Consider the following 26,464-nt stretch of genomic DNA (forward strand, 5'->3'; position numbering starts at 1 on the left):
AATGTTGCCTTCAAAGAAGAATCTATGTTGGCTCTGCTTCTTTTTATTTGAGATAATTATTATTTTGGTCTTGTTGATATTAACTTGCATCACTTTCAAAAATGTTCAAGGGCATAAAGGTGCATCTGCAATCCCTGGGCCGATTTAGCAATCAATACAAGGTCATCAGCATATAAAAGAAGCTTTATCACAAACTTCCCCAACCAAACACCATCCCCACCTTGCAGATTTAGACATTCTTCCAATTTATCAATATATAAACCAAAAAGAGTAGGGAATAAAGGGCAGCCTTGCTTTACTCCGATGTCACTTCTAAAGCTTTCTGAAATTCCTGCTGAAGTTCTAATTTTGACTTTCACCTCTTCATAGAGTCTATGGACAACAACTCTATAATGCAAAGGAATTTCAACTTCCATTCTACTCCACAACTTATCTCTAGGGACCGTGTCAAATGCCTTTTTGAAGTCAGCAAAGCAGCGAAATACTTCTTCTTTGCCCTCCCAAACCTTTTCAATAATGTGTCTCAATGTGATATCATGATCTAATGTAGAATGCTTCAACCTAAAAACCTGCTTGCCCTTTTGCCCTCTTTTCTTTGACTTCCGCCCACTTATTGATTTTATTTTCCACCATGCCGTTGAAAAGCTTTGCAAACAAAGAATTGATCATAATGGTTCTATAATTGGAAGGATTATTAATGTCTCCATTTATAATCCATGCATTTAAAGATTGAGTATCCAAATGAGGTATCAAAAATCCAAAAATCATTTCTCCTCAACTATGAAGAGTTAGAGGGAATGCTAAAACACAAAGTATCTATATAGGGCATAAAAAATCCAAAAACAATATTCGAAATGTGCCATTTGAATATGTAACTTTTTCTTTCATTTGAACAACCTTTGACATCAGTGACATCTTCTTTCAATAAAATAATACTAATAATAATTTAAAATAAAATTATAATTTTATTAGTTTTTTCTATTTTCTTAATTTTAAGTGTATTAATGCTTATTATAAATTGATGCACATTTATCAACCATTCAGTTTATATGACTATACTAGTTTTAATTTTAGCAATATGACATTTAATATGACATTTATAATGAAATAAGTTATCAATATTTATAACCATTCAATTTATATGGCTGTGCTAGTTTTAATTTTAACTCATGAAATAAATATTTTAATATTGGTTATAAATAAATGTCTATTAACTTTGATCAGCCATCTGATTTATATATAAATTTGTTAATTTGAAAAGAAAAATCCAAAAAAGGACTTGCATGCACCCATAAGGGGTCGCTGGATTTACGATTAAGACAAAAGGGCATCTTTCGAAGATTCTTAACAAAGGAAGAAGAAAATTACAACAGTTCTCACCCTTTTTTTTAAAAGAGATCCAAAGGATATTTGTACAATGTTGGTTCTCACTTTGCTCTCAGAAAGAAATATAAAATAAATTTTGAAAGGCGAACAAGGCTCCGGTGAGAGCCGTGTCGGTCAAAACCTTCTCATATTAGCCGTCAAATATCCTAGGGCGCAGGCATCCGATACGTTATGCTTGCCATTCCATCTTAAAATTAGCAGACAAAGATGCTTCTGCGATTATGGAAGTGGTATCAAACGCAGCTAGCCACCAATCCAGTCCCAACTCAAGTTATAAGCTCTGGACTACTATGGGGCACTGGAGACATCGGTGCTCAGTATGTCAGCTTTTCAACCCAAAAACACCGCCATCTACATTCCCCTGTAAGATTTCATCCAATAGATTTCTTTTATATAAGTTATTTCCTGTTCTGTTAGAGTCAGCCATCTCTTTTTTTTTTGGTTTCCATGCTTATATGTTACTCCTCCCGAGTTTTCTGAAATACCCATGAACATACATATCAACTGCGTGTTTTTTTCACCTCCTCATTGGTCTTTGGAATTTCTGCATTTTTACCTGTATAGATATTCTTTGTGGAGGTTAATTTTTTTTATTTTTCAGAATGCCCACCAAGACTTGCGGGTTTTTTATTGCTCATGTATCTAATCCTTTTCAATACTCATTGAAATTTCTTTCGTTTGGGTTCTGTAATTTTGTATTGCCTATAATTTCGTTTGGGTGTTTTCGGTTTTAGTATGCTTCCAAATTTCCCCGTGTGTCACCGGGTCTTGGTTCGATGGTTAAGAGGGGGTGGTGATATTGCCACATAAGTTTAAAATCTCAAAGATATGTTTTACGGGTAGGCAGTGTTGTTGGTGTAAGCTGGACATTCAATACAATTTTAGGGCCAGGTGCAATTTTTGAGAGACTTTGACGGCATATATACTCCATTGACAGTTTTTAAGCTTAAGTTAGTTAGACTTGATTGTAATACTTCCATACTGGGAAAGCATGCTTACTGCATCGTGATAAAAACAAACTGTGAAAAAACCCTATTTGCTTTTCCAAACTCATTACGAGAAAGTGCTTTGTTTAATTTTAACAAATACCTAGCCTCATCTAAACCTGATTTTGGAGGTTGCTAAACTCGGGATGCATATTTCAAGTTTACAGGCACACAAATGGTCGATATTCAAACTCAACATATGCAACCTCGAGGCACATATCGGATGGTCGTTTAGATGGGTTTAAGCCGGTGCCTATATTCATTGAACTTTGTTTAACTTCTAGATTCAATGGATCTTTACAGTGGGGCACACACAAAGAGTTAGATGGATAAACCCAACCCCTACCCAGGCTAACCAAGCTATAAAATGCATTGAAGGCAGAAATTAGAATATTCCCCCTTGTGTCATGGAGATAATTGTTATAAAACTGTAAGAATATACAACATTTGCTTCAATGAACTCAGTGCATCTTCTAGATTCCATGCATCATTTCAGTGTCACGCACACAAAGAGTTGATGGATAACCCTAACCCCTATCCAGGCTATAAAATGCATTGAAGGCAAAATATTTCCCCTTGTGTCAAGGAGATAATTGTTGTAAAACTGTAAGAATGTACAACATTTTCTTTGAGTTATTATGCAGTGTAATTCCATATATGTTAGGCACCCGTGTACTCACCATTGCGTGGGAGGTCCAGACTCTACGCTGATGACTAATGAATTTTTTCTCATCATGTTTTATCCACTTACAACTTCATTCGTAGCTATCCCGTAACCCTTTACAAATCACTCCTTCCATAAGAATCCAACATAAGAATCCAAGAAAGAGGGAGTGACAAAAACTTTCCGTAAGTCTGCCTTTAAGTGCCTTGAAGAGAGGGCAGACCCTACCTGTATAGTTGTCGACTCATGAGTATTGATAAGCAGGGGTGCGTTATAATGTTCAGTGATTGCCATTGTGCATGACATCTCGTTTCTAACATCCAGTTTGGATTTAAAGACCTGATGTTGTCATCCTACCTGAGCTTTAATACATGTTATAGATCTTTTATGGTTGTTTCATACAGACACTGTATCTCCGAAATGTTATGATTTATCTCCTTATTTCACGGAGTTGTGTGACAGAAATTATGAAATGGAAAGTAACACACAGAAAGTTTATACTTCATGAGCAGTGAGAAATTTCCCTTGCACCTTAGTTGAAACGGTGTGATGTGTGCATGGACAGAAATTCCTGGCCATGACACTGGCACATGCTGCCTAAGTCGATATGAATTGATTGGGTAATACGTTCTTGCTCAGTCGTTTGCTGTGCTTTCACCATCATATCTCTGGGATCTTATAGCCTTTGGTCTAATTGAAACCAGACTATTTTTGAATATTTGAAGGCTAGCTAGTTGTGGAAGGAGAAAATCTCTTCAAAACCTATCAGTGCAGATATGATTACTAATTATCACAGTTTCTATTGACTAATGCCCTCATTGTCTTGCCCATATATTTAAAATTTTGGGGAATTATAAATTACTACAAAAAATTTCAACTTTCTTTGATATATCTTTTCAGTCCAGTGTTAACTTTCTCATCATGCATCAACAAATTGTTTTTACTCATACTTCCTCTTTATATTTTCAAGTGGGCCAACAGTTTGAGCTTCACTTAACATATGTATATTTCTCCTGAAACGTATATTTTTCTTTTCACATCTTGTTAAGATGTCAAAGAACACTAGCTTCTTCGTTTTATAGTGTAGTTGTCAGGCCAGGAGGTAACTCCTCAAATGAGATTATGTTATTCATTTGGGCTGTTCATAGTTATATACATGAGGGAGTGACTTTTGAGTTTCATCTGCCGATGACTCTTCATTTTCTCTTATTAATTATTTATAATTGTTCACCCAATCCCTATGATTAGGTGTCAACATTCTCCCCTTTAATCTGAAGGGATGTTGGTGAGTCTAAGCATCGTTTTGAATCTTTCAAGCTTTTTTCTTCCAAGCACTTTGGTGAATATGTTTGCAATCTGCTCATTAGTGGAACAATGGCGAAGATGGATTGTTTTGGCCTCAACATGATGTCGAATCAAATGGTATTTTGTATTGATGTGCTTCGTTTGATCATGGAACTTTGGGTTCTTGGCCAACTTTATTGCAGAGGTATTGTCAATCATGAGTGGAGTCAAATGTACTTGTTTTACCTGCAAATCTTCCAAAATTTTCCTGAGCCACACAATTTCTTTTGTTGCCTCGGCTGTTGCCACATATTCTGCCTTTGTTGTGGAATCTGCTGGAACTGATTGTTTGTGTGATATCCAGGAGACAACTCCTGATCAAAGACTCATAGCATAACCAGAAGTAGATACCCCAGTTTCTTTGTCTCCATTGAAGTCTGAATCAGAGTATCCAATCAAGCTGAAGTCGCCCACCTGTGTATACTTGAGTCCAAAGTTTTGAGTTCCCTTTAAGTATTTTAGAACTCTTTTTGCAGCAGACCAATGTCCCTCACAAGGCTTTTGCATAAACCTGGAGAGCATTCCAACAACAAACAAAATGTCTGGTCTGGTAGTAGTCAGGTAGTTGAGACTTCCTACAAGCTGTCTATAGTTTGTTGTATTTTCAAATTCTTTTCCTTCAATGGATGTGAGCTTTAAGTTTTGTTCCATTGGAGTAGTTAGAGGATTGCATTTAGCCATGCCAAACCTATTCAACAGGTCTCCAATGTACTTCTTTTGAGAAAGGAATATGGACTTCGGATGTTGTATTACTTCAATACCAAGATAGTAATGAACATAGCCTAAATCAGTCATTTCAAAACCTTTCCTCAATTCCTTCGTTATGGATGCAATGTAGCTTTCATTGTTCCCTGTCATCAAAAGATCATCTAAATATACCACAAGATATACCACTGTTTTGCCAACTTTCTTGACAAACAAAGTTGCATCATCAAGATCATAATGTTTGAAATTGAGTTTCAGAAGATGCTCAGTTAGTTTTTCGTACCAGGGTTGCGGTGCTTGTTTGAGGCCATACAAGGATTTCACAAGTTTGCATACTTTATGTTCATGTCCTTTCACAACAAATCCTTCAGGCTGGGACATAAAAACATTTTCTTTTAGATCTCCATTCAAGAAAGCAGTTTTTACATCCATTTGATGGACTTTCCAACTGTTCTGAGCTGCTAGGGCAAAGAGTGTCCGGATGGTAGCCCATTTTGCTGTGGGGGCAAAAGTCTTCTCATAATCGACCCCTTCCTTTTGTGCAAAACCTTTTGCCACAAGCCTGGCTTTGTGCTTGTCAAGTGAGCCATCAGCTTTATATTTGTTCTTGTAGACCCACTTGCAGCCAATTGGTCTGGTTCCCAATGGAGGATCAACCAGCTTCCAAGTGCCATTCTTTATCAAGGCATCACACTCCTTTTGAATCGCTTCTTTCCATTCATCATGAGAAGCGACTTCTTTGAAGAAAGTTGGTTCAAAATCTGTAGACAAATTCAATTCACAATCATAAGAAACATTCATATCAACATGTGAATCAAAGTCATCTACATCACCTCCATTTTGCCGGGTTGAATTTCTAGTTCCTATCTTTCCAACCTCATTAGGATGAACACTTTCAAGTGTCTTTGTCAGCGACTTTGGGGGACCTTTCTGAGATGGTCCAGGTTGCTCAGTTGATTGAGTTGGGACTGAATCAAGATTGAGTCTCCCAATTCTGTCAATCACATCACTCAAAGTATCATCAGTTGTTGGAGTTTCATGCGGGGGAGAGAGTGCTTTAGAAGAAGATTCCACAGGTTGATCCAGTGTAGGAATCCCCCCTTCAAGATGTGGAATCTGATTATCAAATTCTTGAAATGATTTTGCATTTGCGAATCTATCCAAGCGATTAAGTTGCCGCTCAACAACATTGTCAGCTTTGGATGATTCAAGAAAGATTACATCTCTAGATACAACAAACTTTTTATCGACTTCATAGAGACGGTATGCTTTGGAGGTGTTTGAATACCCTAGGAAGATACACTTACGACTCCTTGCACCAAGTTTGTTTCTATGTACCTTTAGTGTCAAGGCATAACATGTGGAACCAAAGACCTTGAGATGTTTTATCGAAGGAATGTGCCCATACCATATTTCATAAGGAGTCTTGTTTCTAATAGCATTAGATGAACATCTATTCTTTACATATACAACACATAGAACTGCATTAGCCCAAAACATCAATTTTACATTATTGAAAAACATCATGGAGAGCACCATATTTAAGATTGTCCTATTCATTCTTTCAGCTACACCGTTTTGTTGGGGATTATAAGGCACAATTGTTTGATGTTTGATCCCATGTTGGCGAAGATAGTTTTCAAATTCATTTGAAGTGTATTCTTTTCCATTATCAATGCGAATAGAGCCAATATGAGATTGTGCATCATTTTCAATCCATGTATGAAAGTTCTTGAATGTTTGAAAAGCATCAGATTTGTTCTCCAATAAATAAACCCAACACATTTTGGTGTAGTCATCAATAAATGTCATGATATATTTATTTCCATTTGCAGAAGGAACATGCATTGGACCACATAAATCTGAATGAATGAGTTCAAGTTTTCTATGTGCTTTGGAATGTGAATCAATCGTTATCGGGATTAAATCGGCGCGGGAAAAAATCGTAAAAATCGGGAAAAAATAGGTAAAAATCGGGAAAAAATCGTAAGATACAAAAATATTCATTTTTTTTTTCAATTTTTTTAATATCTAAAGCATCTACAACATAAAATAAATACATTGACACATAAATATGATAAAAGAACTAATATATAAGATGTTTAATATCATTTCTAGTGCCGCATCACACATAACAGTGAATCATGTCCTGAATAGTAAGCTCTGACTCATGGCTCCCAACTCAGCCTCAAAATATCAACAAAAAATATAATAATGTATCTCATATCATGAGTCATAATGTCATATACAATGAAATGAACCAAATAACTAAAGTCTAATACTATTGATTTCCTTTGCCCCTCTAGATGTAGATGTCGGTGGAGTTGGCAGTAGACTCTGCTGTGCTCTAGAAGCTGAAGAACTAGGAGCTACAGGAGGTAGACCACGTCCTCTACTGGTGACATGGGTAGCTTGGGTCACCTCCTCCTCCTCATAAAAATTTATTTATTTATTTTCTCAAAAAATCACGATTTTTTCATAAAAATTGGATAAAAAAATAAAAATCGTTTTTATCGCGCGATGTTATCGTTTTTAAAAAAAATCGCGATAAAACGATTTTATCGCGATATTTTTGCGATTAGTGCAACATTGATGTGAATCATGAAAACACTGTTTGCTATGCTTTCCTAGAATGCAAGCATCACATTGCTCAAGTTTCCTAGGAATTGTAGGGAAACCAGTAACACCATTTTTCTTCAACAAGCGGAGGATGTCATAGTTCAAGTGTCCAAATCTAGCATGCCATAATAAACTTGATGGAAATGTACCTTCTTCATAATGAGAATTGTATGAGAAATTTTTTGCACGGGCAAAGGTACCTTGCAGCTTGAGAAGCCTTTCTTCTTCTATCCCCGTCATGACAAGTGAGTGATCTGATGCTTTTCTCACCTCAACCTTGCCATCAAACATATGAATGGAGTGTCCTTGCTGGCAGATGTGGACCAAGGACAACAAGTTTCTCCTCAGTTGTGGGAGATATAAAACATGACGCAGAAGAAAGTTTGGAAGACCAGGCAATTTAAGCCTGATTGTGCCAAGCCTTGATGGCTTGAGTTTTGATTTGTCTGCAAAGTATACTGCTCCATCAACATTGTTAGTAAATTCTTCAAAAAATCTCTTCTAAAAGTCATGTGGCAAGTTGCTCCTGAATCAAGCAACCAATCATTTTTCCAAGAAGCAAGTGAAGCATTAAATAAGTCTTCATTTACTCCAATATTACAGTGTGCCACAACATAGTGAGCGGATTCAGGTGCTTTACCTTTCTCTTTGTCATTAGTTTTACCTTTGGGTTGGTTTCTTTCCTGCTCAATTCTTTCCCAAGGCAATTTTCATGTGGATGCATCATGTGATCCATCTCTATTGCAATGTATGCAATGCAAATCTGACTTTTCTCCTTGAGAGTGTCTGCCCCCCCTGCCTCTGAAATTTCTTCTTCCTCTTCCTCTTCGACCACCTCTTCCTCTGGAAGAATCTTGAGCAAGATTCTTCTCTCTATGTGCAAGACACACAGTCTCTTCAAAAGACTGAGGAGCTGTCTTCTTCCCAAAAGCTTTCTCTCTTTCAACAAATTTTTTCACAAGGGAGTCAAAGGTAATTTCTTTGAGGTTTCCATTTGCTTGCAATGACTCAAGATAATTTGAGTAAGTGGGATAAAGTGCCTTGACAAAAGCTATCAGAGGAATGTCCAGTTCAACATTAGTGACTTTGATATCATGCATAATAGATTTTACTTTTGATGCAAGAGCAAGAGGATCATCATTTTGTAATTCAAGGCTGAACAATTTAATCATGAGTTGAACAACTTCAAGTGTAGAGTGTGAGTCATAGAGTTCCTTCAGTTTTTGTAAGGCTTCGAAAGCATTTGAAAATGGCGAAATATGGCGACTCACCTCTTCATTTACTGATGCTGCAATCAAGGCATAAGCCTTGCTGTTCTTATTTTTCCAAATGGTGAATTCCTTGTTTGAGGTAGGTTGTTCTGGTTCTTTGTCTCCGTCTCCAACACACACTCCTTTCCACAGCTCATTAAAAATGAGAGCGTGTTTGATTTCCCGTGACCATTTTGGATAGTTCTCCTTGCTGATGAGAACCACTCCCACAATAGATATCAATAAATGCATTTTAAAAATCTGTTTACTGTAAAAAAAATATACTTCTGCTGCCAATATATAAAATATTTTCACTTCTTGTGTTAAAAAAAACTGCACTATAATAGCAATATTCTGAAAAATGCAATTTTGTTAGCAATATGACAGAGGTATTATTGGGGGAGGGATTATATGGGGAAGGAGTGGTATGGAGGAGGGGATATATGGGGTCAATACAAGTCGAGGTAGAAGCAGGACGACCCCGTCAGTAAGCGGATATACGTGGAGGAGGGGCCATTTACAGCGTATATGTGTGGAGAGGTCGAGGTAAGCGTATTGGAGAGCCAATGATGCATATTGGAGAGCCAATGCTATGAGCGGAGGCGAGAGCTGCTGGCTGCATATTAGAGCAGAGATAGCAACGTATATTGGGAGGAGCAGCGCAACGTGGGAGGGCAAGAAGACGAGGAGGAGGCTGGCAAATGGTGGTCTGCGTATTATATAGGAGGATGGGCAACGTACTGGAGGGAGCAGCGTACATGGAGCAGCTGCAGTGTGGAATGAGCAACCAGAGAGGCCCTGGGGTCTGTGTATTGGAGAGGCCCGAAGGTTTGCGTACAGTGAAGAGAGGCTGGAATAGGACCGGCTCAGGATTGGGAGCCGACTCCTAATGCTGCAGCCAAGAAGGGCGAGAAGGCTGTCAATGCTGCCTGTCGAACTGGAGGCCCCATTGAAACTATCAAGAAATTTAATGCAGGATCAAACAAAGCAGCCTCGAGCAACACCACCTTGAACACCAAGAAGCTTGATGATGAGACAAAAGTTCTCGCTCATGAAAGAGTTTCATCAGATTTGAAGCAAAACATAATGCAAGCGCGTTTAGATAAAAAGTTAACACAAGTCCAGCTTGTCGTGATTCTCGATGTTGTCGACCAGAAACATGCTTCGGCTTTTATGCAGCGTTAAGAAATCAGGAATGGAGATGCTGATTGGGAGCAGGTCGCAAGCTGAGGATGAGTCTTGGGACCTGTGCAGGTATGAGCGTTACACCAGATTATCACGCAGAGGGCAGAGAGCATAGGAATGAAGAATATGGCAGATTGCAGGAAATGCAGGACAAATTTCTGAAAAATGGCAGAAGGGAGTTACAATGGCAGACTGCAATGCCAAAAATGGAGCTGGCTCTGATACCATGTCAGGCCAGGAGGTAACTCCTCAAATGAGATTATGTTATTCATTTGGGCTGTTCATAGTTATATACATGAGGGAGTGCTCGAAAATTACCAAAAATAGAAAGTACAATAGAATTTTAGGTCAAATAACTGAAAGATCATGAACTATTTAGAAAATGGTCACAATATTTGGAAAAGTTGACAAAATATTATCCAAATAACAGAAGAATTGTGAAATATTCGGAAACTGACTACAATAATTGGAACATAGCCAAAAAATAGAAAGTATAGTAGAATATAGCCCAAATAGCAGAAAGATCACGAAATATTCAGAAAAGTGCTGCAATGCTAAAAGAATAGCCAAAATATCATGAATTGTGTATAAATACATAAAGATAGGGAAATAACTTTGCTTCTAAATGAAGGGCCGCAGACTGCTTGTGATAAAATAATAAAAGGGACACTCTGCCACCTAAATACACAGCACAGCACCTTAAAACTGCAAACACAGCAGTTTAAGAGTAGAACTGTTCAATGATTGCATTATGTTGAGAGAAAAAAAGCTATCTATTTATAGCGAGAAATTGATCAATCCTCATCCAAATCTTAGATTGTGGTTGACATGCCTGCACAGATAATAATAAATTTGTGTATCTAACAAAATGCTTAACCATATAAAATGACCTTATTGACCCCTTTTTATTGACTTATATGGTTCAACTATCCCAGCAGACCCATAAAAACCAATAAATGTGTCATCTGATATCTTACATCTGTTGTATGTTGTGTCAGGGGAACATCATTCCCTCCCTCCATGAAGCATTTGAAGGTGCCAAGTAATAGGATTTACTCAAATTATACTCACTTATTTCCATGCCTGATTGTCCATCTCAGTTTTATCAGAGCCGACCAGACTGAACCTGTTCACCCCTCGAGGACCTTGAACTGACATGTGGATCACAGTAGTAGGTTGGCTCCATCATGAACTTGTTGATTGAGGCCGGTTCCCACCTGGATTGGCCTCCTGACTCACGAACCCGCCTGCACACTACTTTGGTGGAAAAAAGGCAAAAGGAAAGGCTTTCTTTTATTGTTGGAAGCCATAATCAATGATATAAAATTCTTAAATTAGTAGTGGATGTTCTCCTTTATCTTTCCTTCTTTTCATTTACTTAAATTTTTAACAATATCGTTAGTTGTTTTAGGATGTTATAGAGTGGTTCCAATCTCATCGAACTTCATATGAAAAAAGTAGAATTTCATATCCCATTCAGAATTCAGCAAACTCAATAGGTCCAGGAGTTCAACATTTCAGGACTGGTGGTATCCCAACATTTTAGGATTGGATTCTATCATGTATGAGGGTATGGAACTGGCATCAATCAAGAGCACCAAGCAGTCTATGACCCCCAGTGTTGGTAGAGTTGACCGTTGAACTACTTTGTCATGACCTTGGTAAATATGTACCCTTTATTGGAGCCAAAACAATTCTTTAGGCATGCTTTTAATGCTGGGATTAGCCAATCTCATCAAAATTATAGGGTGTTGACTTTGAGAAACAATAGGGTGGATGGACTTGGATCTGCAAGTGCACCAAGCACTAGTATTGATGCCCCTGGATTGGGGTAGATGATCCTAATATAGGGGATGATCTCAATGATTTTGTATTTATTTGTAGTTGTGATGTTCTTATTTGTTGTAGTACATGAACATCGCTACAACAAATAACTAAATGGCCTCTAGAGTCCAAAAGACATCGCTACTACAAATAACTACAAAATCATCGAGATCATCCCCTATATATATATTTTTTTTCCTGCATTTTTAGTAGACCAGTTCTTCAACCCATTTGGCTGGCCAGTTCCTTGACCTGTTTCAGTTCTGATAACATTGATCCGTCCATCTTTTTTTTTGACAATATGCTTCCTATTATCACTGTGTAACAAACATGCCCTTTCTTATAGCGGGAGTGTTACAATAAAATGCAATCAATTTACAACACTAGAGAGGTTCCTTTGACTAAGAAGTTGCGAGTGGTGGGTGCCTATTCAGCCAATTTTCTCTAGGACTTCCACTTGGTCCCAGTTGCATGAAATGACCCCCATGCATTAGTGAGACAACTCATGATGGCTGAAACGTGTTTCTGGTGTATTTGGACCTTGGTGGGGGTATGAAATACCCTCACTTTACCAACTAACAAAGACCTCTTTGACAACCATCTATCCATATTTTACTCTTACTATGTGGATCTCTAATAGTTTGATATTGCATAGTTTTTTTTCCTTTAATTCCATCTATGTTATACCTTTGTCATTTTGTTTGTTGTAATTGATGTGCCCTGTTGCTTAAGTAGTTCCTTTTTGATTCCATGAATGGCCCTGGATTTACTGCTTGCTATCCTGAAAATGCGGGCATCAATATTTGTCTTCTTGTCATGATGGAATGCCCTCCTGATTGTGAGGATGCCAATATGGTTTGAGCTTTGCAGGTTTTACTTCTTTCTCTTCTGATTCACGTTCAATTTACCTTTATGGCTTGTAATCTCGTTCCATATTCTGTATTTGTTCTTTTTCCTGGATATTTGTCATTTGTACTTGTTTTAGAGAGAACACTTTTGAATATTCTGTTATGGTTTTCAATTCTTGACTTTGTGTCCTTGAGCTGGATATCAACTTCTTCATGTATTTTCCTGTGACTTTATATTCTTCTTCCATTTCCTTTTGCAACTAGAGATCAACATTTGTTAAATTTAGGTATGTTCTATGCTAGAGCAATTTATTTAAATTTTCACAGTGAGCAATCACATCAACATTACGATAAACTGCAGATAGAACATAAATATAAAACGCAGAAGACAAGCCAAGACAAGAGGACACAAGATGTGGCGCAAGCCAGGGACAAACCCCACAATGTGTGGGGAAACCCTTGATCAATTCTTCTTTTATCTTCAAAGTTCAGCAGAGAAAGAGAGAGAGAGTACATTTACAACAGAAGTCAACACTTTGACTTGTCTAGATCTGAGCATAGATCATCTCCTATAACGATGAGATTAGTTGAAGACATTTTGCTTCAACTGATCCTCCAAGGTGACTCCTTCACCTATCATCGTCCTACATCAGGTTCTCAAGCTGCACCACTGCATATGCATCATGCATCATCATGCTGCTCTTGATCTCATGCATCACTGTGCAGCCCATACATCATGCTGCCCATGATCTACATTATGTTGCCCATACATCATGATCTCATTCATCATCATGTTGTCCTTGCCACTTCTTCGAAACATGTTGAGCTAGATCTGATTGCAGTGATGATACGTATGCCAAGGATCTTCTCATTGAATTCTTATAGCAAGACTGTAACAAGTCTGCTATACGACTGCCACCGAAATCAGAACTGCTCCTTCTCATATCAAGATTGCCATGCCGAGAATGGATAGGCTTTAGTTCCTTAATCCATCCGAGGAGACTGAACTCACTACGGCTCCATGACCTTGATTGTAACTCCATTTGACTATGACTTTGCCTGACTGCGGCTCTCTGCGGCTTCATGCCTTTACAGTGATTCCTCTTCATCACTGCGGCTGTGTATAAAGAGTTTCCATTGCTGCGTGTAATGACAACGTATAGACTGTCCACGCTGTGTGTATAGATTCTATAACTGCATATATATGTCTCCATTGACAACGGATTAGGGAATGTTTCCATTGTTGTGCGTTTGGTTTCCATTGCAGCGTATAAGGTCTTCCAATGTATAATAGTGTCTCCATATCTACGTATGACCTACGAATGAGTCTTCATAACAGCGTGTTGACTGCGTTGGATCCATCTTCATGACTGTGTTGGTTCATGATTACGTTTCAATGTTTCCAAGGCCGCATATTCCATGGCTGCGTATAGACTGTGTCACCAGGAACATATAGAGTCTTCATGCTGTGTTTAGATGTCTTTATTACAGCGTATGATTGACTCCCATTACAACGTATGTAGATCATCTTCCTGCTGCTTACTGCGGCTAGGTTATCATGACTGTGGCTTTGTTACCTTGGCCCAATTCGTAGATGACTGCACCTAATACATCTCCATTTGTCTGCGTATATGGTGTCTTCATTTACGGTGGATAAGGTGTCTCCACTTACAGCGGATAGGGACCTTCATGACCTGCGTATAAACTGCTTCCTGGACAGCGTAATATCCTCATTGTTTGCCACTGTATATGTGTCTCTATTAACAGCGTAATAGTCTCCATCATGAACAACGTAATAATGACTTCCTTACTGCGGCTAAGTGTCTTCAATACTACGTTGGATTAGGGCATCCTCAAACTAGGCCAGTGTATTCTTTTTGTGACTCTCCTTTTCCAAAAACCCAAGACGTGGAGAGGAGATCACATCAAGAATAAGTGTGTGAATGATATCAAACTCTCATCTATTTATACCACAATGAGGATGATGAATAGACACGTCGGTTGGGCTTCTAGAGCCTACATAAGAGCTGGTCGACTTGATAATAATTACATAAACAAAATAAATTCAGATCTCCATAAATACTTATCAGAATCGGATGATCTTTGGATCAATCCTACACCTCTCGACGAGAGGGATCCAATAAAAATATCAACTGCCATAAATAAATTGACCCACATGGAGTTTGGCCCTAGTTGCCAATTTAACACTCCCTCTCAACTAGGGAGAACTCCATCAGCTGATCCATATGTACGGCTGTACTATCTCTGCCATTAGTGCCTTGCACTACTCTGCCTAGCTCTGCTGGCTCTGCTCAGCTCTGCTCTACTCAGCTCTGCTGGCTCCGCTAGCTCTGCTGCTCTGCTTAGTGCTGCTGGCTCTGCTAGCTCTGCTCTGCTCAGCGCTGCTGGCTCTGCTAGCTCTGCTCTGCTCAGCGCTGCTGGCTCTGCTAGCTTTGCTCTGCTCAGCGTTGCTAGCTCTACTCTGCTGAACTATGAAGAAGAAGAATTGATCGAGAATGTCTCCGAAGTCAGACTTAGAGTGCATACCACTGGTCCCTGACCAGTCTCAACCGACCCAAAGTCAGCATCATAGTAGGTACCACTCCTACTACTGGTCCCAGACCAGTATCGCAGTTTTAGAGAGTGTACCACTGGTCCCAGACCAGTCTCAGTGGACCCGAAGTCAGCGCCATAGAATGTACCACTCTCACTGGTCCTAGACCAGTACTGCATTGACACGAAGTCAGTGTCGGAGTATGTACCATTGGTCCCAGACCAGTCTCAGCCGACCCGAAGTCAGCGTCATAGTATGTACAACTCCTACCACTGGTCCCAGACCAGTATCGCAGGCTCAGAGAGTGTACTACTGGTCCCAGACCAGTCTCAACCGACCCGAAGTCAGCGTCATAGTATGTACGACTCTCACTGGTCCCAGACCAGTCCTGCACTGACACGAAGTCAGTCTCGGAGTATGTACCACTAGTCCCAGACCAGTCTCAGCCGACCCGAAGTCAGCGTCATAGCATGTACAACTCCTACCACTGGTCCCAGACCAGTATCGCAGGCTCAAAGAGTGTACTACTGGTCCCAGACCAGTCTCAACCGACCCGAAGTCAACGTCATAGTATGTACGACTCTCACTGGTCCCAGACCAGTCCTGCACTGACACGAAGTCAGTCTCGGAGTATGTACCACTGGTCCCAAACCAGTCTCAGCCGACTCGAAGTCAGCGTCATAGTATGTACAACTACCACTGGTCCCAGACCAGTATTATTGATCCCAGATCAATGGAGGTCATCTTAGCGTAGGGAGTACGGTAGATACAACGATGCGTCCATCGATACTACTATGGTCCCTAACTTCATTTCCCTGCTCATTGATCAGATGAGAGGTACTTCCCATGAGTCCCAGACTGCATGGGTAGGATGCCTCGACAGGAGAACTTAATCAATCCTGTCCTCACAGGAGAAAAACATCAATCCTGCTACAATTGCCATGGAGAACACATCAATCCAGGCCTCACAGGAGAACTAATCATCCTGCTACACAAGAGAGTGAATCATCTTGTCCCACAAGAGAGCGAATCATCTTGTTCCAGTTCGCACCACCAGGGGAGGGTGAGTCACCCTGTGGTCGTATGTTGCTCCAGTAGAACTGCAAGCCCCCCAGAGCTCCCAGAGCTCAATGTATGCAACATGCAAGACCCTTTTACAAAGATCTCTCGACGACTCCAAGTCATTCGGGAAAATCACAAATTTGATCTTTCCTTAGGGCTCTGTCCTGGTGTATCAACCTGTACATCATCTTAATGCAATGGAGCCTCCTTGCTCATCGACTTACCATATCCCAGATAAGGCAATATTTGATGTCTATCTGCTGGAGCAATTGTCAAATACGGGATTCCTCAATAATCGAATCCCACCTTTGGTTGTCACAGAGAATCATAGTGGTATTCATCATGTGTACAAACAACTCACTGAAGAGCTTCAGCAACCAGACTGCCTCACAGAAGTCCATACTATCAGCAATGTATTCTGCCTTGGTGGTGCTCAAAGTCACTGACTTCTGCTTCCTGCTCATCCAGGATATCAAGGCAGATTCCAAAGAGAAACAGCACTGAAAAGTGCTCTAGTGATCCTCCATACAGCCTACCCACTCATCATTCGAATAATCATGTGGTTTCATATTTTCGGCAGTGTATTTCAATTCATGAGAGATTGTGCCTTGAAGATATCAATCCTTTGAGGCTCAACCAAATCTGAGCTCACCATGCTAATTGCAACACAGATGTCCGGACGGAGGTTCTCCAAGAACATCAACGCGAATGAGTTTATGAAACTCAGAGGCATTTCCAAAATCAGGTCCGACATCACTACCATATAACTTCTGAAAGTTAAGATCCTTGAGGTAGTCACAAGCTTGCAGCTTATCTTCCCACATTTAGAATCCAACTCCCTCTGTCTCCTATAAATGAGAGGGTCTGCACCTGTCAGACATAGGTGCCGGTACGAGAGGTTTATCATCCACAACCTTCGAGTAATGGTTTGGATCGGTTTCACTCCTAGTGAATCTCAGCTGCATTAGACAGCTATCAATCCTCTCATACTATGCCCGAGGTGTTTTTCTTCAAGCCATAGAGGACTTTCTTCCATCTGTATACATGAGATTCCTTGATCATGATTCTCAAACTCCTCGGGTTGTTCCAAACCTGTGGACCTACTACATGAGGGGAATGATCCCCTTATAATGTTTTCCTTCGGTACATTTCGGACATGTACCTTCATGCTTCATTTTGAATTCAGGCATCCTAGTCACCATCTGACACACAGACCTCCGGTGTTGAGTCAATGGACATGGTCCCCAGTGGACTTCCTGCAACTTGATACAACCCTGAACTCAAAAACATCTTTAAAAGATCTACTTTCAAACACGTACCTTTCCATCGATAAGTGCTACCCTGTAACCTTTGACTTCCATTTCTGAGATGGACATTAGGTTCGATCAGGTACATAAAGGAAATTTGGGGTTCCTTGCTTTCCTGAAAGAGTCGACCATTTCATGGATGACCTGCATTACCAGTCATTCTTTTATCATTGAAGATGTCCCAGGAATGATTGTTATCTTCATCAAGAGATGTGTCTCTGCCATTCGGACATTCCTTCGCATAACGGCCGAACTTATTTCAACAAGGCATCTGCCTTTCCTTCCACCCTTAGATCCGAACTTCCCAATGAAGTGATCTTAAGATGGACCATCAAAATCTTTTGCTGCTCCATTCTGATAACATTCTCTGCTTTGACTTCACCCTAGGTGAATTATGAGGAACCCGTTGATCCTTCTGTCTTGTCCCAACTGTCTTTGGTGATTGCTCTTTCACTCTTTCTTGGGCATTGTCTTCACCTTAGCTCTGATACCATGTTAAGTTTAGGTATGTTCTATGCTAGAGCAATTTATTTAAATTTTCACAGTGAGCAATCACATCAACATTACGATAAATTGCAGATAGAACATAAATATAAAATGCAGAAGACAAGCCAAGACAAGAGGACACAAGATGTGGCGCAAGCCAGGGACAAACCCCACAATGTGTGGGGAAACCCTTGATCAATTCTTCTTTTATCTTCAAAGTTCAGCAGAGAGAGAGAGAGAGAGTACATTTACGACAGAAGTCAACACTTTGACTTGTCTAGATCTGAGCATAGATCATCTCCTATAATGATGAGATCAGTTGAAGACATTCTGCTTCAACTGATTTTCCAAGGTGACTCCTTCACCTATCATCGTCCTACATCAGGTTCTCAAGCTGCACCACTGCATATGCATCATGCATCATCATGCTGCTCTTGATCTCATGCATCACTGTGCAGCCCATACATCATGCTGCCCATGATCTACATTATGTTGCCCATACATCATGATCTCATTCATCATCATGTTGTCCTTGCCACTTCTTCGAAACATGTGGAGCTAGATCTGATTGCAGTGATGATACGTATGCCAAGGATCTTCTCATTGAATTCTTATAGCAAGACTGTAACAAGTCTGCTATACGACTGCCACCGAAATCAGAACTGCTCCTTCTCATATCAAGATTTCCATGCCGAGAATGGATAGGCTTTAGTTCCTTAATCCATCCGAGGAGACTGAACTCACTACGGCTCCATGACCTTGATTGTAACTCCATTTGACTATGACTTTGCCTGACTGCGGCTCTCTGCGACTTCATGCCTTTACAGTGATTCCTCTTCATCACTGCGGCTCTCTGCGACTTCATGCCTTTACAGTGATTCCTCTTCATCACTGCGGCTGTGTATAAAGAGTTTCCATTGCTGCGTGTAATGACAACGTATAGACTGTCCACTCTGAGTGTATAGATTCTATAACTGCATATATATGTCTCCATTGACAACGGATTAGGGAATGTTTCCGTTGCTGTGCGTTTGGTTTCCATTGCATCGTATAAGGTCTTCCAATGTATAATAGTGTCTCCATATCTACGTATGACCTACGAATGAGTCTTCATAACCTCATGTTGACTGCGTTGGATCCATCTTCATGACTGTGTTGGTTCATGATTACGTTTCAATGTTTCCATGGCTGCATATTCCATGGCTGCGTATAGATCAGTCCATGGCTGTGTATAGACTGTGTCACCAGGAACGTATAGAGTCTTCATGCCGTGTTTAGATGTCTTTATTACAGCGTATGATTGACTCCCATTACAGCGTATGTAGATCATCTTCCTGCTACTTACTGCGGCTAGGTTATCATGACTGTGGCTTTGTTGCCTTGGCCCAATTCGTAGATGACTGCACCTAATACATCTCCATTTGTCTGCGTATATGGTGTCTTCATTTACGGTGGATAAGGTGTCTCCACTTACAGTGGATAGGGACCTTCATGACATGTGCATAAACTGCTTCCTGGACAGCGTAATATCCTCATTGTTTGTCACTGTATATGTGTCTCTATTAACAGCGTAATAGTCTCCATCATGAACAGCGTAATAATGACTTCCTTACTGCGGCTAAGTGTCTTCAATACTACGTTGGATTAGGGCATCCTCAAACTAGGCCAGCGTATTCCTTTTGTGACTCTCCTTTTCCAAAAACCCAAGACGTGGAGAGGAGATCACATCAAGAATAAGTGTGTGAATGATATCAAATCCTCATCTATTTATACCACAATGAGGATGATGAATAGACACGTCGGTTGGGCTTCTAGAGCCTACATAAGAGCTGGTCGGCTTGATAATAATTACATAAACAAAATAAATTCATATCTCCATAAATACTTATCAGAATCGGATGATCTTTGGATCAATCCTACACCTCTCGACGAGAGGGATCCAATAAAAATATCAGCTGCCATAAATAAACCGACCCACATGGAGTTTGGCCCTAGTTGCCAATTTAACAACATTTCTATCAATATATTCGTCCTAAAATCCTAGTTTGCGTTTCTGATTTGAATTCATCTCTTCAAGGCTTCTGCAACTTTCCTCCTAATCTTTTCTTCAAGTCTCCTTGTTTGGTAATTTTACATCATGTAAACATTTTATTACGATTTTAACTTTGTTACTTGATTATGATTTCACCACTTATATATTTCGCCATCTCTCATTGCAGATTCTTTCTTTAGCTTATCCTTATTTTTCTTTTCCTTTCCTTTCTTACTCCTAATCTATTAACTATTTTACGATGTACTTGATTAAGGTCTTGTGGCTTGGATATTTTTATCAACTTTCTTCGCAAGTTCTTCTTAAGCTTCCTTTTATTCTTATTTGATTTTCTGCATATTCTCATCCTTTCAGACATGCTCCTTCATTGCAAGACAAGTTTATTGGCAGTTTTTAATCTGCCAGCTTTACAGCACTATATTGTGTCTTATGCTATAGCTTGGATATGCCTCAGCCTTCAGGCACTCCCATGCAGTACTTCACATAATCTATTTAGCATTTCATTTTGATGTCATTTGGGTCATCTTTGGGCTTTGATATAATGTTTTTCACTTAGGTTTTCTGGTTTTTGCAGCCTGTCTCAGAGTTTATCTGTAGACCTGTCAGGGAAATCTTAATTTGCCTTGAATAATAATCAAATGAGCAGCCGGACCACTTTAGTAGAGACTTGCCACTGAAGATGAAAAATAAGAGGGACTCCAATTAATTTCATAACTCTTGAGATTATGCACAATTCCCAAAACATCTTGGTTAACCTTACAGCGTGGTACTATAAGATACTAAATCTTTTCATAAAATGGTCAGTGGAAGAAATAGTGGCATTTTCTTCATTAAATTTGCACCTTGAGCAGCTTGGTGGACTGTTAATTAAAACCTGTTTCCATCTATTATAATTTATAATCTACCATGATGTACATCTTATAAGCCTACAACAAGTAGCAAGCCTGTGGATGGCCAAATATCCCCAAGCTTTTCCTGGGATGATGGGAATAAAACTTTGCAGCCTTTATGGTATCTATAGCATCGTAGCATGGATTTAGTGATTTGTCCTGCAAGGTTTCTCTGGTAAATAATTCTAATTCATCGTTATCAAATGATTGCAAGGTAAGTCTATTCTCTAGGATGTCGACCGTAAACTTTAAAGCTGTGTTTGGCTGTGGTGTCTTCCTTTGACAATCAACATATTTCTTCCAAATTTTCTGCATAAAGGGCATAATTTTGTACAGAACCTTAATATTTTTTCTATGGTGGTGCAATTTCACCAAGGGACAGCTTCTGCCCATCCTTTATCTAGAATCATTCCTTAGGACGAAAACATGACTGTTACTCTGTAATTCAATACCATTTCTTTCTTAATATTCTAGGATATCTTTTTCCTCAACAAGGCTAAGTTGGACCTGTACAAAATTCAAATGTGTCACCTGTTTTGACTAGGGTGGCACAAGACATATAGAGCATAGTTTTCGCTGTCATGTCTTCCCTCTTGTCACATTCCACGGTAAACTGGCACCTAGTTCCTTCCTAGCCAGTGGAGGCTTTATAATGCTTAGTTCTCCATATTAATCTGCTTGGTTTAGTTCATTCAAGGATTAGAACCTTGTCTCTGTTTTGTGCCTAAGCAGAAGAAGAAGCATTTAATGCCATTCAAAATGAAGCAGCTAGGGTTATGGACTTTTACTCTTATCCTCGTTAATGGAAATCAACATTACAGTATGATTTTCATATAATTTTTCTGATAGGTATTTTACTATTTTGAACTGACCAACATGTCATCGTCAATCTATCTTGTCAGTATTTTCTGCCTAAAACCAAACATATTAGTAGCATATTCAAGGAATGACCTGATGTGTATACTACATACGATGAAACTGCTTAGTTTTTGGGTAATAGGTGCAGCAAAACAAGCAGGTCAAACTAATGTAATTTAGTGTGTACAAATATAGAACTTGCTTGCTAATATTTTTTCAGTATCTATTTTGTCAGTACCTAGCTATATATAATGTCTCTACATTTTCAACTTCCTTGTCTTTGGTTTTTTTTTATCCATTAGCTTGTCTTCTTGCATGTATCTTTTAAGTTGGACAATCTTTTCATACTCATGAGATGCAGGGTAAAGAGGGGGAAAGCTTCAAAGTAGATTGGAAAAGAGTCGCAACTACTAGTATGTTTGGTTTTGGCTTTGTAGGACCAGTTGGTCACTTCTGGTGAGTACTGTTAAATGACTTTTATTTGCATCTGTAAACAGTAAACTTAGATAATAAATATAAAAAATATGTAATTCATATTTGGATGAAAGAAATCTTTGTTATGTATTTAATTTGGATCATGGATTTGGATAATGTATAAAGTGGTTTAAATTTAATGCATTGTTTTTACTTTCAGTTAGGCCAAGACTTGATTTTCCTCGCACAATATAGAGTAAATGAAAGCTATTTATGGTTAGATTGTTGAAGGCAATTAGGTTGAATTATTACTAGTACAATAGATCAGTTATGTATTTTGAGTGGTCTTCTAGCATAACCAATTGTGTAGTGCTCCTTAGCATGACATACAAAAGGCATGATATGCCATGTCTTTTGTATGTCTTGTTTGTGTTTTACATTCATAGGTTGGCTACACAACCTACACATAAAAGGAGGATCAATGGACTTCATTTACAATGGTTGATGTCAATTTGATGTCATTTTTTCTATTGTGCAATGAGATAGAGTTTTCTGTTGACTTGTAGGTATGAGGGCTTAGAGCATGTAACAAGACATTCTTTTCGGTTGCGGCCCAGTTCTTGGCAGTTTATTAATGCTAAGTTGGCTGCAGATTCTCTTCTTTTTGGCCCTGTGCATTTGCTTGCATTTTTTACATATATGGGTCTTGCTTCAGGAAAAACCTTTGATGAAGTTAAGCGTGGCGTTAAAAGAGATTTTCTTCCAGCTTTTATGACTGAGGGGTGTATGTGGCCCATAGTGCAGGCAGTGAACTTCCGTTTTGTGCCTGTGAGATATCAACTTTTCTATGTTAATTTCTTTTGTTTGCTTGATAGTGCTTTCCTTTCATGGTTTGAACAAGAAGACAATGCTCCATGGAAAAAGCGGTTGAAATCCATTCTCTCTGCTAAAGTTTGAATGGAAGGAGGAATATAACCAACACGGTTAACGTTACAGTGATATATTTGCTTAATTTGGTGTCACTTTAGGATCCCTTTACCAAATAGCAACTTTTAGCAATCATTCGTATCAACTTTCTTGATTGATATTATTAGCATATTGTTTCATGTTACCTCCTTTTTGTTCCTTTTATTATTTAGTAATGGCAATAATGACGCTTAATCTATGGGTTGCCATTGTCAGAGCTGGCGAGGCATGCTTTCGTAGATTTTTGTTTGTTTAACTGACATGACAAACACCTTTGGCTTTCATGTCTCTATGCCTTGCATTGAGATATTTTCTTTTTGGAAAGAATCAATTTATTATGTATCACGTAATTGATTAAATTCAAAGGCCATTCATTTAAAATCTGAGTTTGGTTCAGTATCACGTAACATGCAGATATTTAGTAATTTGTGGCATAGAAATGTCCATTGATGATTTTATTGGCATGTCTATTTCAAAATTTTATCAAATCTTCTATGGTTGATTACATGAATAATTTAGATGCCATAAAGGAATTGATCTCATACAGCAGTTTGATTCCTCGAAACTTATGTTGGCTAAGGTTCTCGGGAGTTCAGAAAGTATTTGCAGAAATGACTTGTGCATGACACTGAACATGTTTGAAGTTAACGATCTTGGAAATGATTGACAAAAAGGAGGTAATGTGCAGACGTGTCGGTACATGATGCCATTTTAGAAGAAATAAATTACATGCGCACCCTCATGGTGCAGCACTTTGTTGGTGTTATTAATGTTCCATTGTGTGTACTTGATGTATTCTTAGTGGATATTAGTGTCATTAATGTAAGGTCCTAATGGTCTATTATTAATGTGGTGGTTGGAAAGTATTCTTAATGGTTCCTCATTAATGTGGTAGTCAGGGTTAGTTAAGTCAGAACTAATCTCCATATAAAGGGGTCTTATGTAACGCATCAAGTTAGATACATTCTTTGATATTCAAGTTTTATCAGGGTAACAACTAACAAGGTTACCCACCAATCCTTTGTGTCTTGAGTGTATTTTTATGTCTTTATTGTGTTCAACTTTTCTTATGGTCTTTAAGTTTTACCTTCAACATGATAGTGAAGTTGAGGGGTCGAGTTTCCCCAACCCTGACCACTTGCAATTGAGCTTGTTGTGGAGTTCATTTGGTTTCACCCATCTGAAGACTTGAATCATTATTGATCTCTTAAAAAAGGTATTATGGAAAACAAGGCTTTCAGTTTGAGCTTGACTGCAATATTTTTCAATTCAGGTTTTTCTTTACTGCAAGACTTCTTTCAGGAATCTTCTTTTTGCATGATGGAGCACCATGCATTGGTCACTGTTGGTATTTTCCCATTTTGTTTTCTTATGTGAATCTTTTGGGTACTATTTTGGAGCTACCTCTCCAAAGTTAGGGTTTCAAAATGTGTTGGTTTTTGGGAGAAATTTAACATGTTTACGAGGTTTGTGGTTTGTTTTAATTGTTATAGAGATCCTTGTTTTCACAGGTCTGCGTACAAAAATATTTATGCATAACTTTTCTGTTTTTGGCATCTATCTATGTTTTTCTCAGCCTTTGTGGCTTGCACGAGTCTATTTTCCTTGCACAACCTTGTTTTGTTTTGGGCCAACTTGTTGGTCTTATCTTTCATGGACTTGTCTCAACTTGCTATAAGCGCTTGATATCAGGTTTGTCACCACGGCTTGTTTCCCGCGACTCTGCTCACATATGGCCTTGTACGCTATTGCACACTCTTCTGTGTGGGTTCTGCTCTTGAATTTTCTTAGGCTGACCTTTCCCTGGAGTTGTGTTAATTTTAGGTATGTTCTATGCTTAGCACAGTTTACTTCAATTTTCCATATTAGCTCAATATCAATTCCAGATTAGCAATCACATTTAGCATGATAGTAAAATGCAGATAGAACATAAATATAAATCGCAAAAGAACAAGCCAAGGCAAGAGGATACAACATGTGGCGCCAACCAGGGACAAACCCCAATGTGGGGAAACCCTTGATCAATTCTTCTCATGTTCTTCAATAGTTCAGCAGAGAGAGAGATAGTACATATACATTAGAAGTCAACATTTTGACTTGACAAAATGTTGAACAAAGATCTTCACTATGAAGATAACACATGAGGTAGCTGATCTGAACTTCGATGAAGACACACTGTGTCAACTGATCTTACAAGGTGACTCCATCACCATGCTGCACCCAACACTCTGCTGTACCTCATCATGATGCTGCACCTCATCATGATGCTGCGCCCATCACTATGCTGCACCCAATCATTGTGTTGCTCCCATCACAGAGCTGCACCTAATCATTACTATGTTGCATCTATCATTATGCTGCATCCTTCATTCTGCACTATGTATACTGTAATATACCGTCATCATGTTGCTGCACCCATCATCATCAAGCTACCGCAATACATCATGTTGTTGCTATACGTCCATGCCCATCGTCACTGTGCCACACCATGCTGCACCCATCCTTACTGTCACCGATCACATCATTATGCTGCACCACTGTTACTATGCACTATGTTGCACCATTCATCATTCTGCACTATGCATCACTATGCTGCACCACTGTCACTATGCACTACGCTGCACCATACTACACCATGCTGCATCATCTCTGTGCCGTACACTGCAATACTGTCATGGGACAACCTTAGTTGCTTGCTATGGCTTGCAGCCTAGCAAAGCAACTAGCTGTAGCAACCCTTCAAATCAAGCTCATCACCAATATGCCTAGACAGTCCTTAATTAGGCCACGCTATCATCTACAACAATGTGACATCATGACAACAATATAAGACTACTAATGGGTCCCTCTTAACAATAGGTAAGGGCTGCTTAATAAGTCTTCTTCCATGACAACTTCTAAACAATGATAGTCCTTTTCTTCTGCGTTGGAAGTTCCACTACCAAGGGCTCCTTCTGCTTGTTGCGTATAAGAGCTTTTTTTGCCAGCGTATAGGAGACTTTGACTATGTATAAGGGTCAGTGATTTGGGCTCTTTAGTACAACGGATAAGGGCACATAAAACCCT

The 26,464-nt window shown here is 39.2% G+C and overlaps 1 protein-coding gene across 1 annotated transcript; it reads left to right on the forward strand.

The window, feature by feature from the left end:
- The first annotated feature begins 1,410 nt into the window (after positions 1-1,410).
- LOC149258741 (protein sym1-like) lies at positions 1,411-23,597 on the forward strand. The gene is made up of 3 exons (XM_089416081.1): positions 1,411-1,749; positions 22,380-22,474; positions 22,999-23,597. The coding sequence occupies exons 1-3, from the start codon at positions 1,594-1,596 to the stop codon at positions 23,387-23,389; spliced, it is 642 nt and encodes a 213-aa protein (XP_089272207.1). The 5' UTR covers positions 1,411-1,593; the 3' UTR covers positions 23,390-23,597.
- The last annotated feature ends 2,867 nt before the right edge of the window (positions 23,598-26,464 follow it).

Source organism: Pinus tabuliformis, chromosome 6 (assembly GCF_031772625.1).
Source record: "Pinus tabuliformis cultivar Carrire ecotype Pingquan chromosome 6, CPIR1, whole genome shotgun sequence".
In the NCBI taxonomy this organism is placed as follows: domain Eukaryota; kingdom Viridiplantae; phylum Streptophyta; class Pinopsida; order Pinales; family Pinaceae; genus Pinus; species Pinus tabuliformis.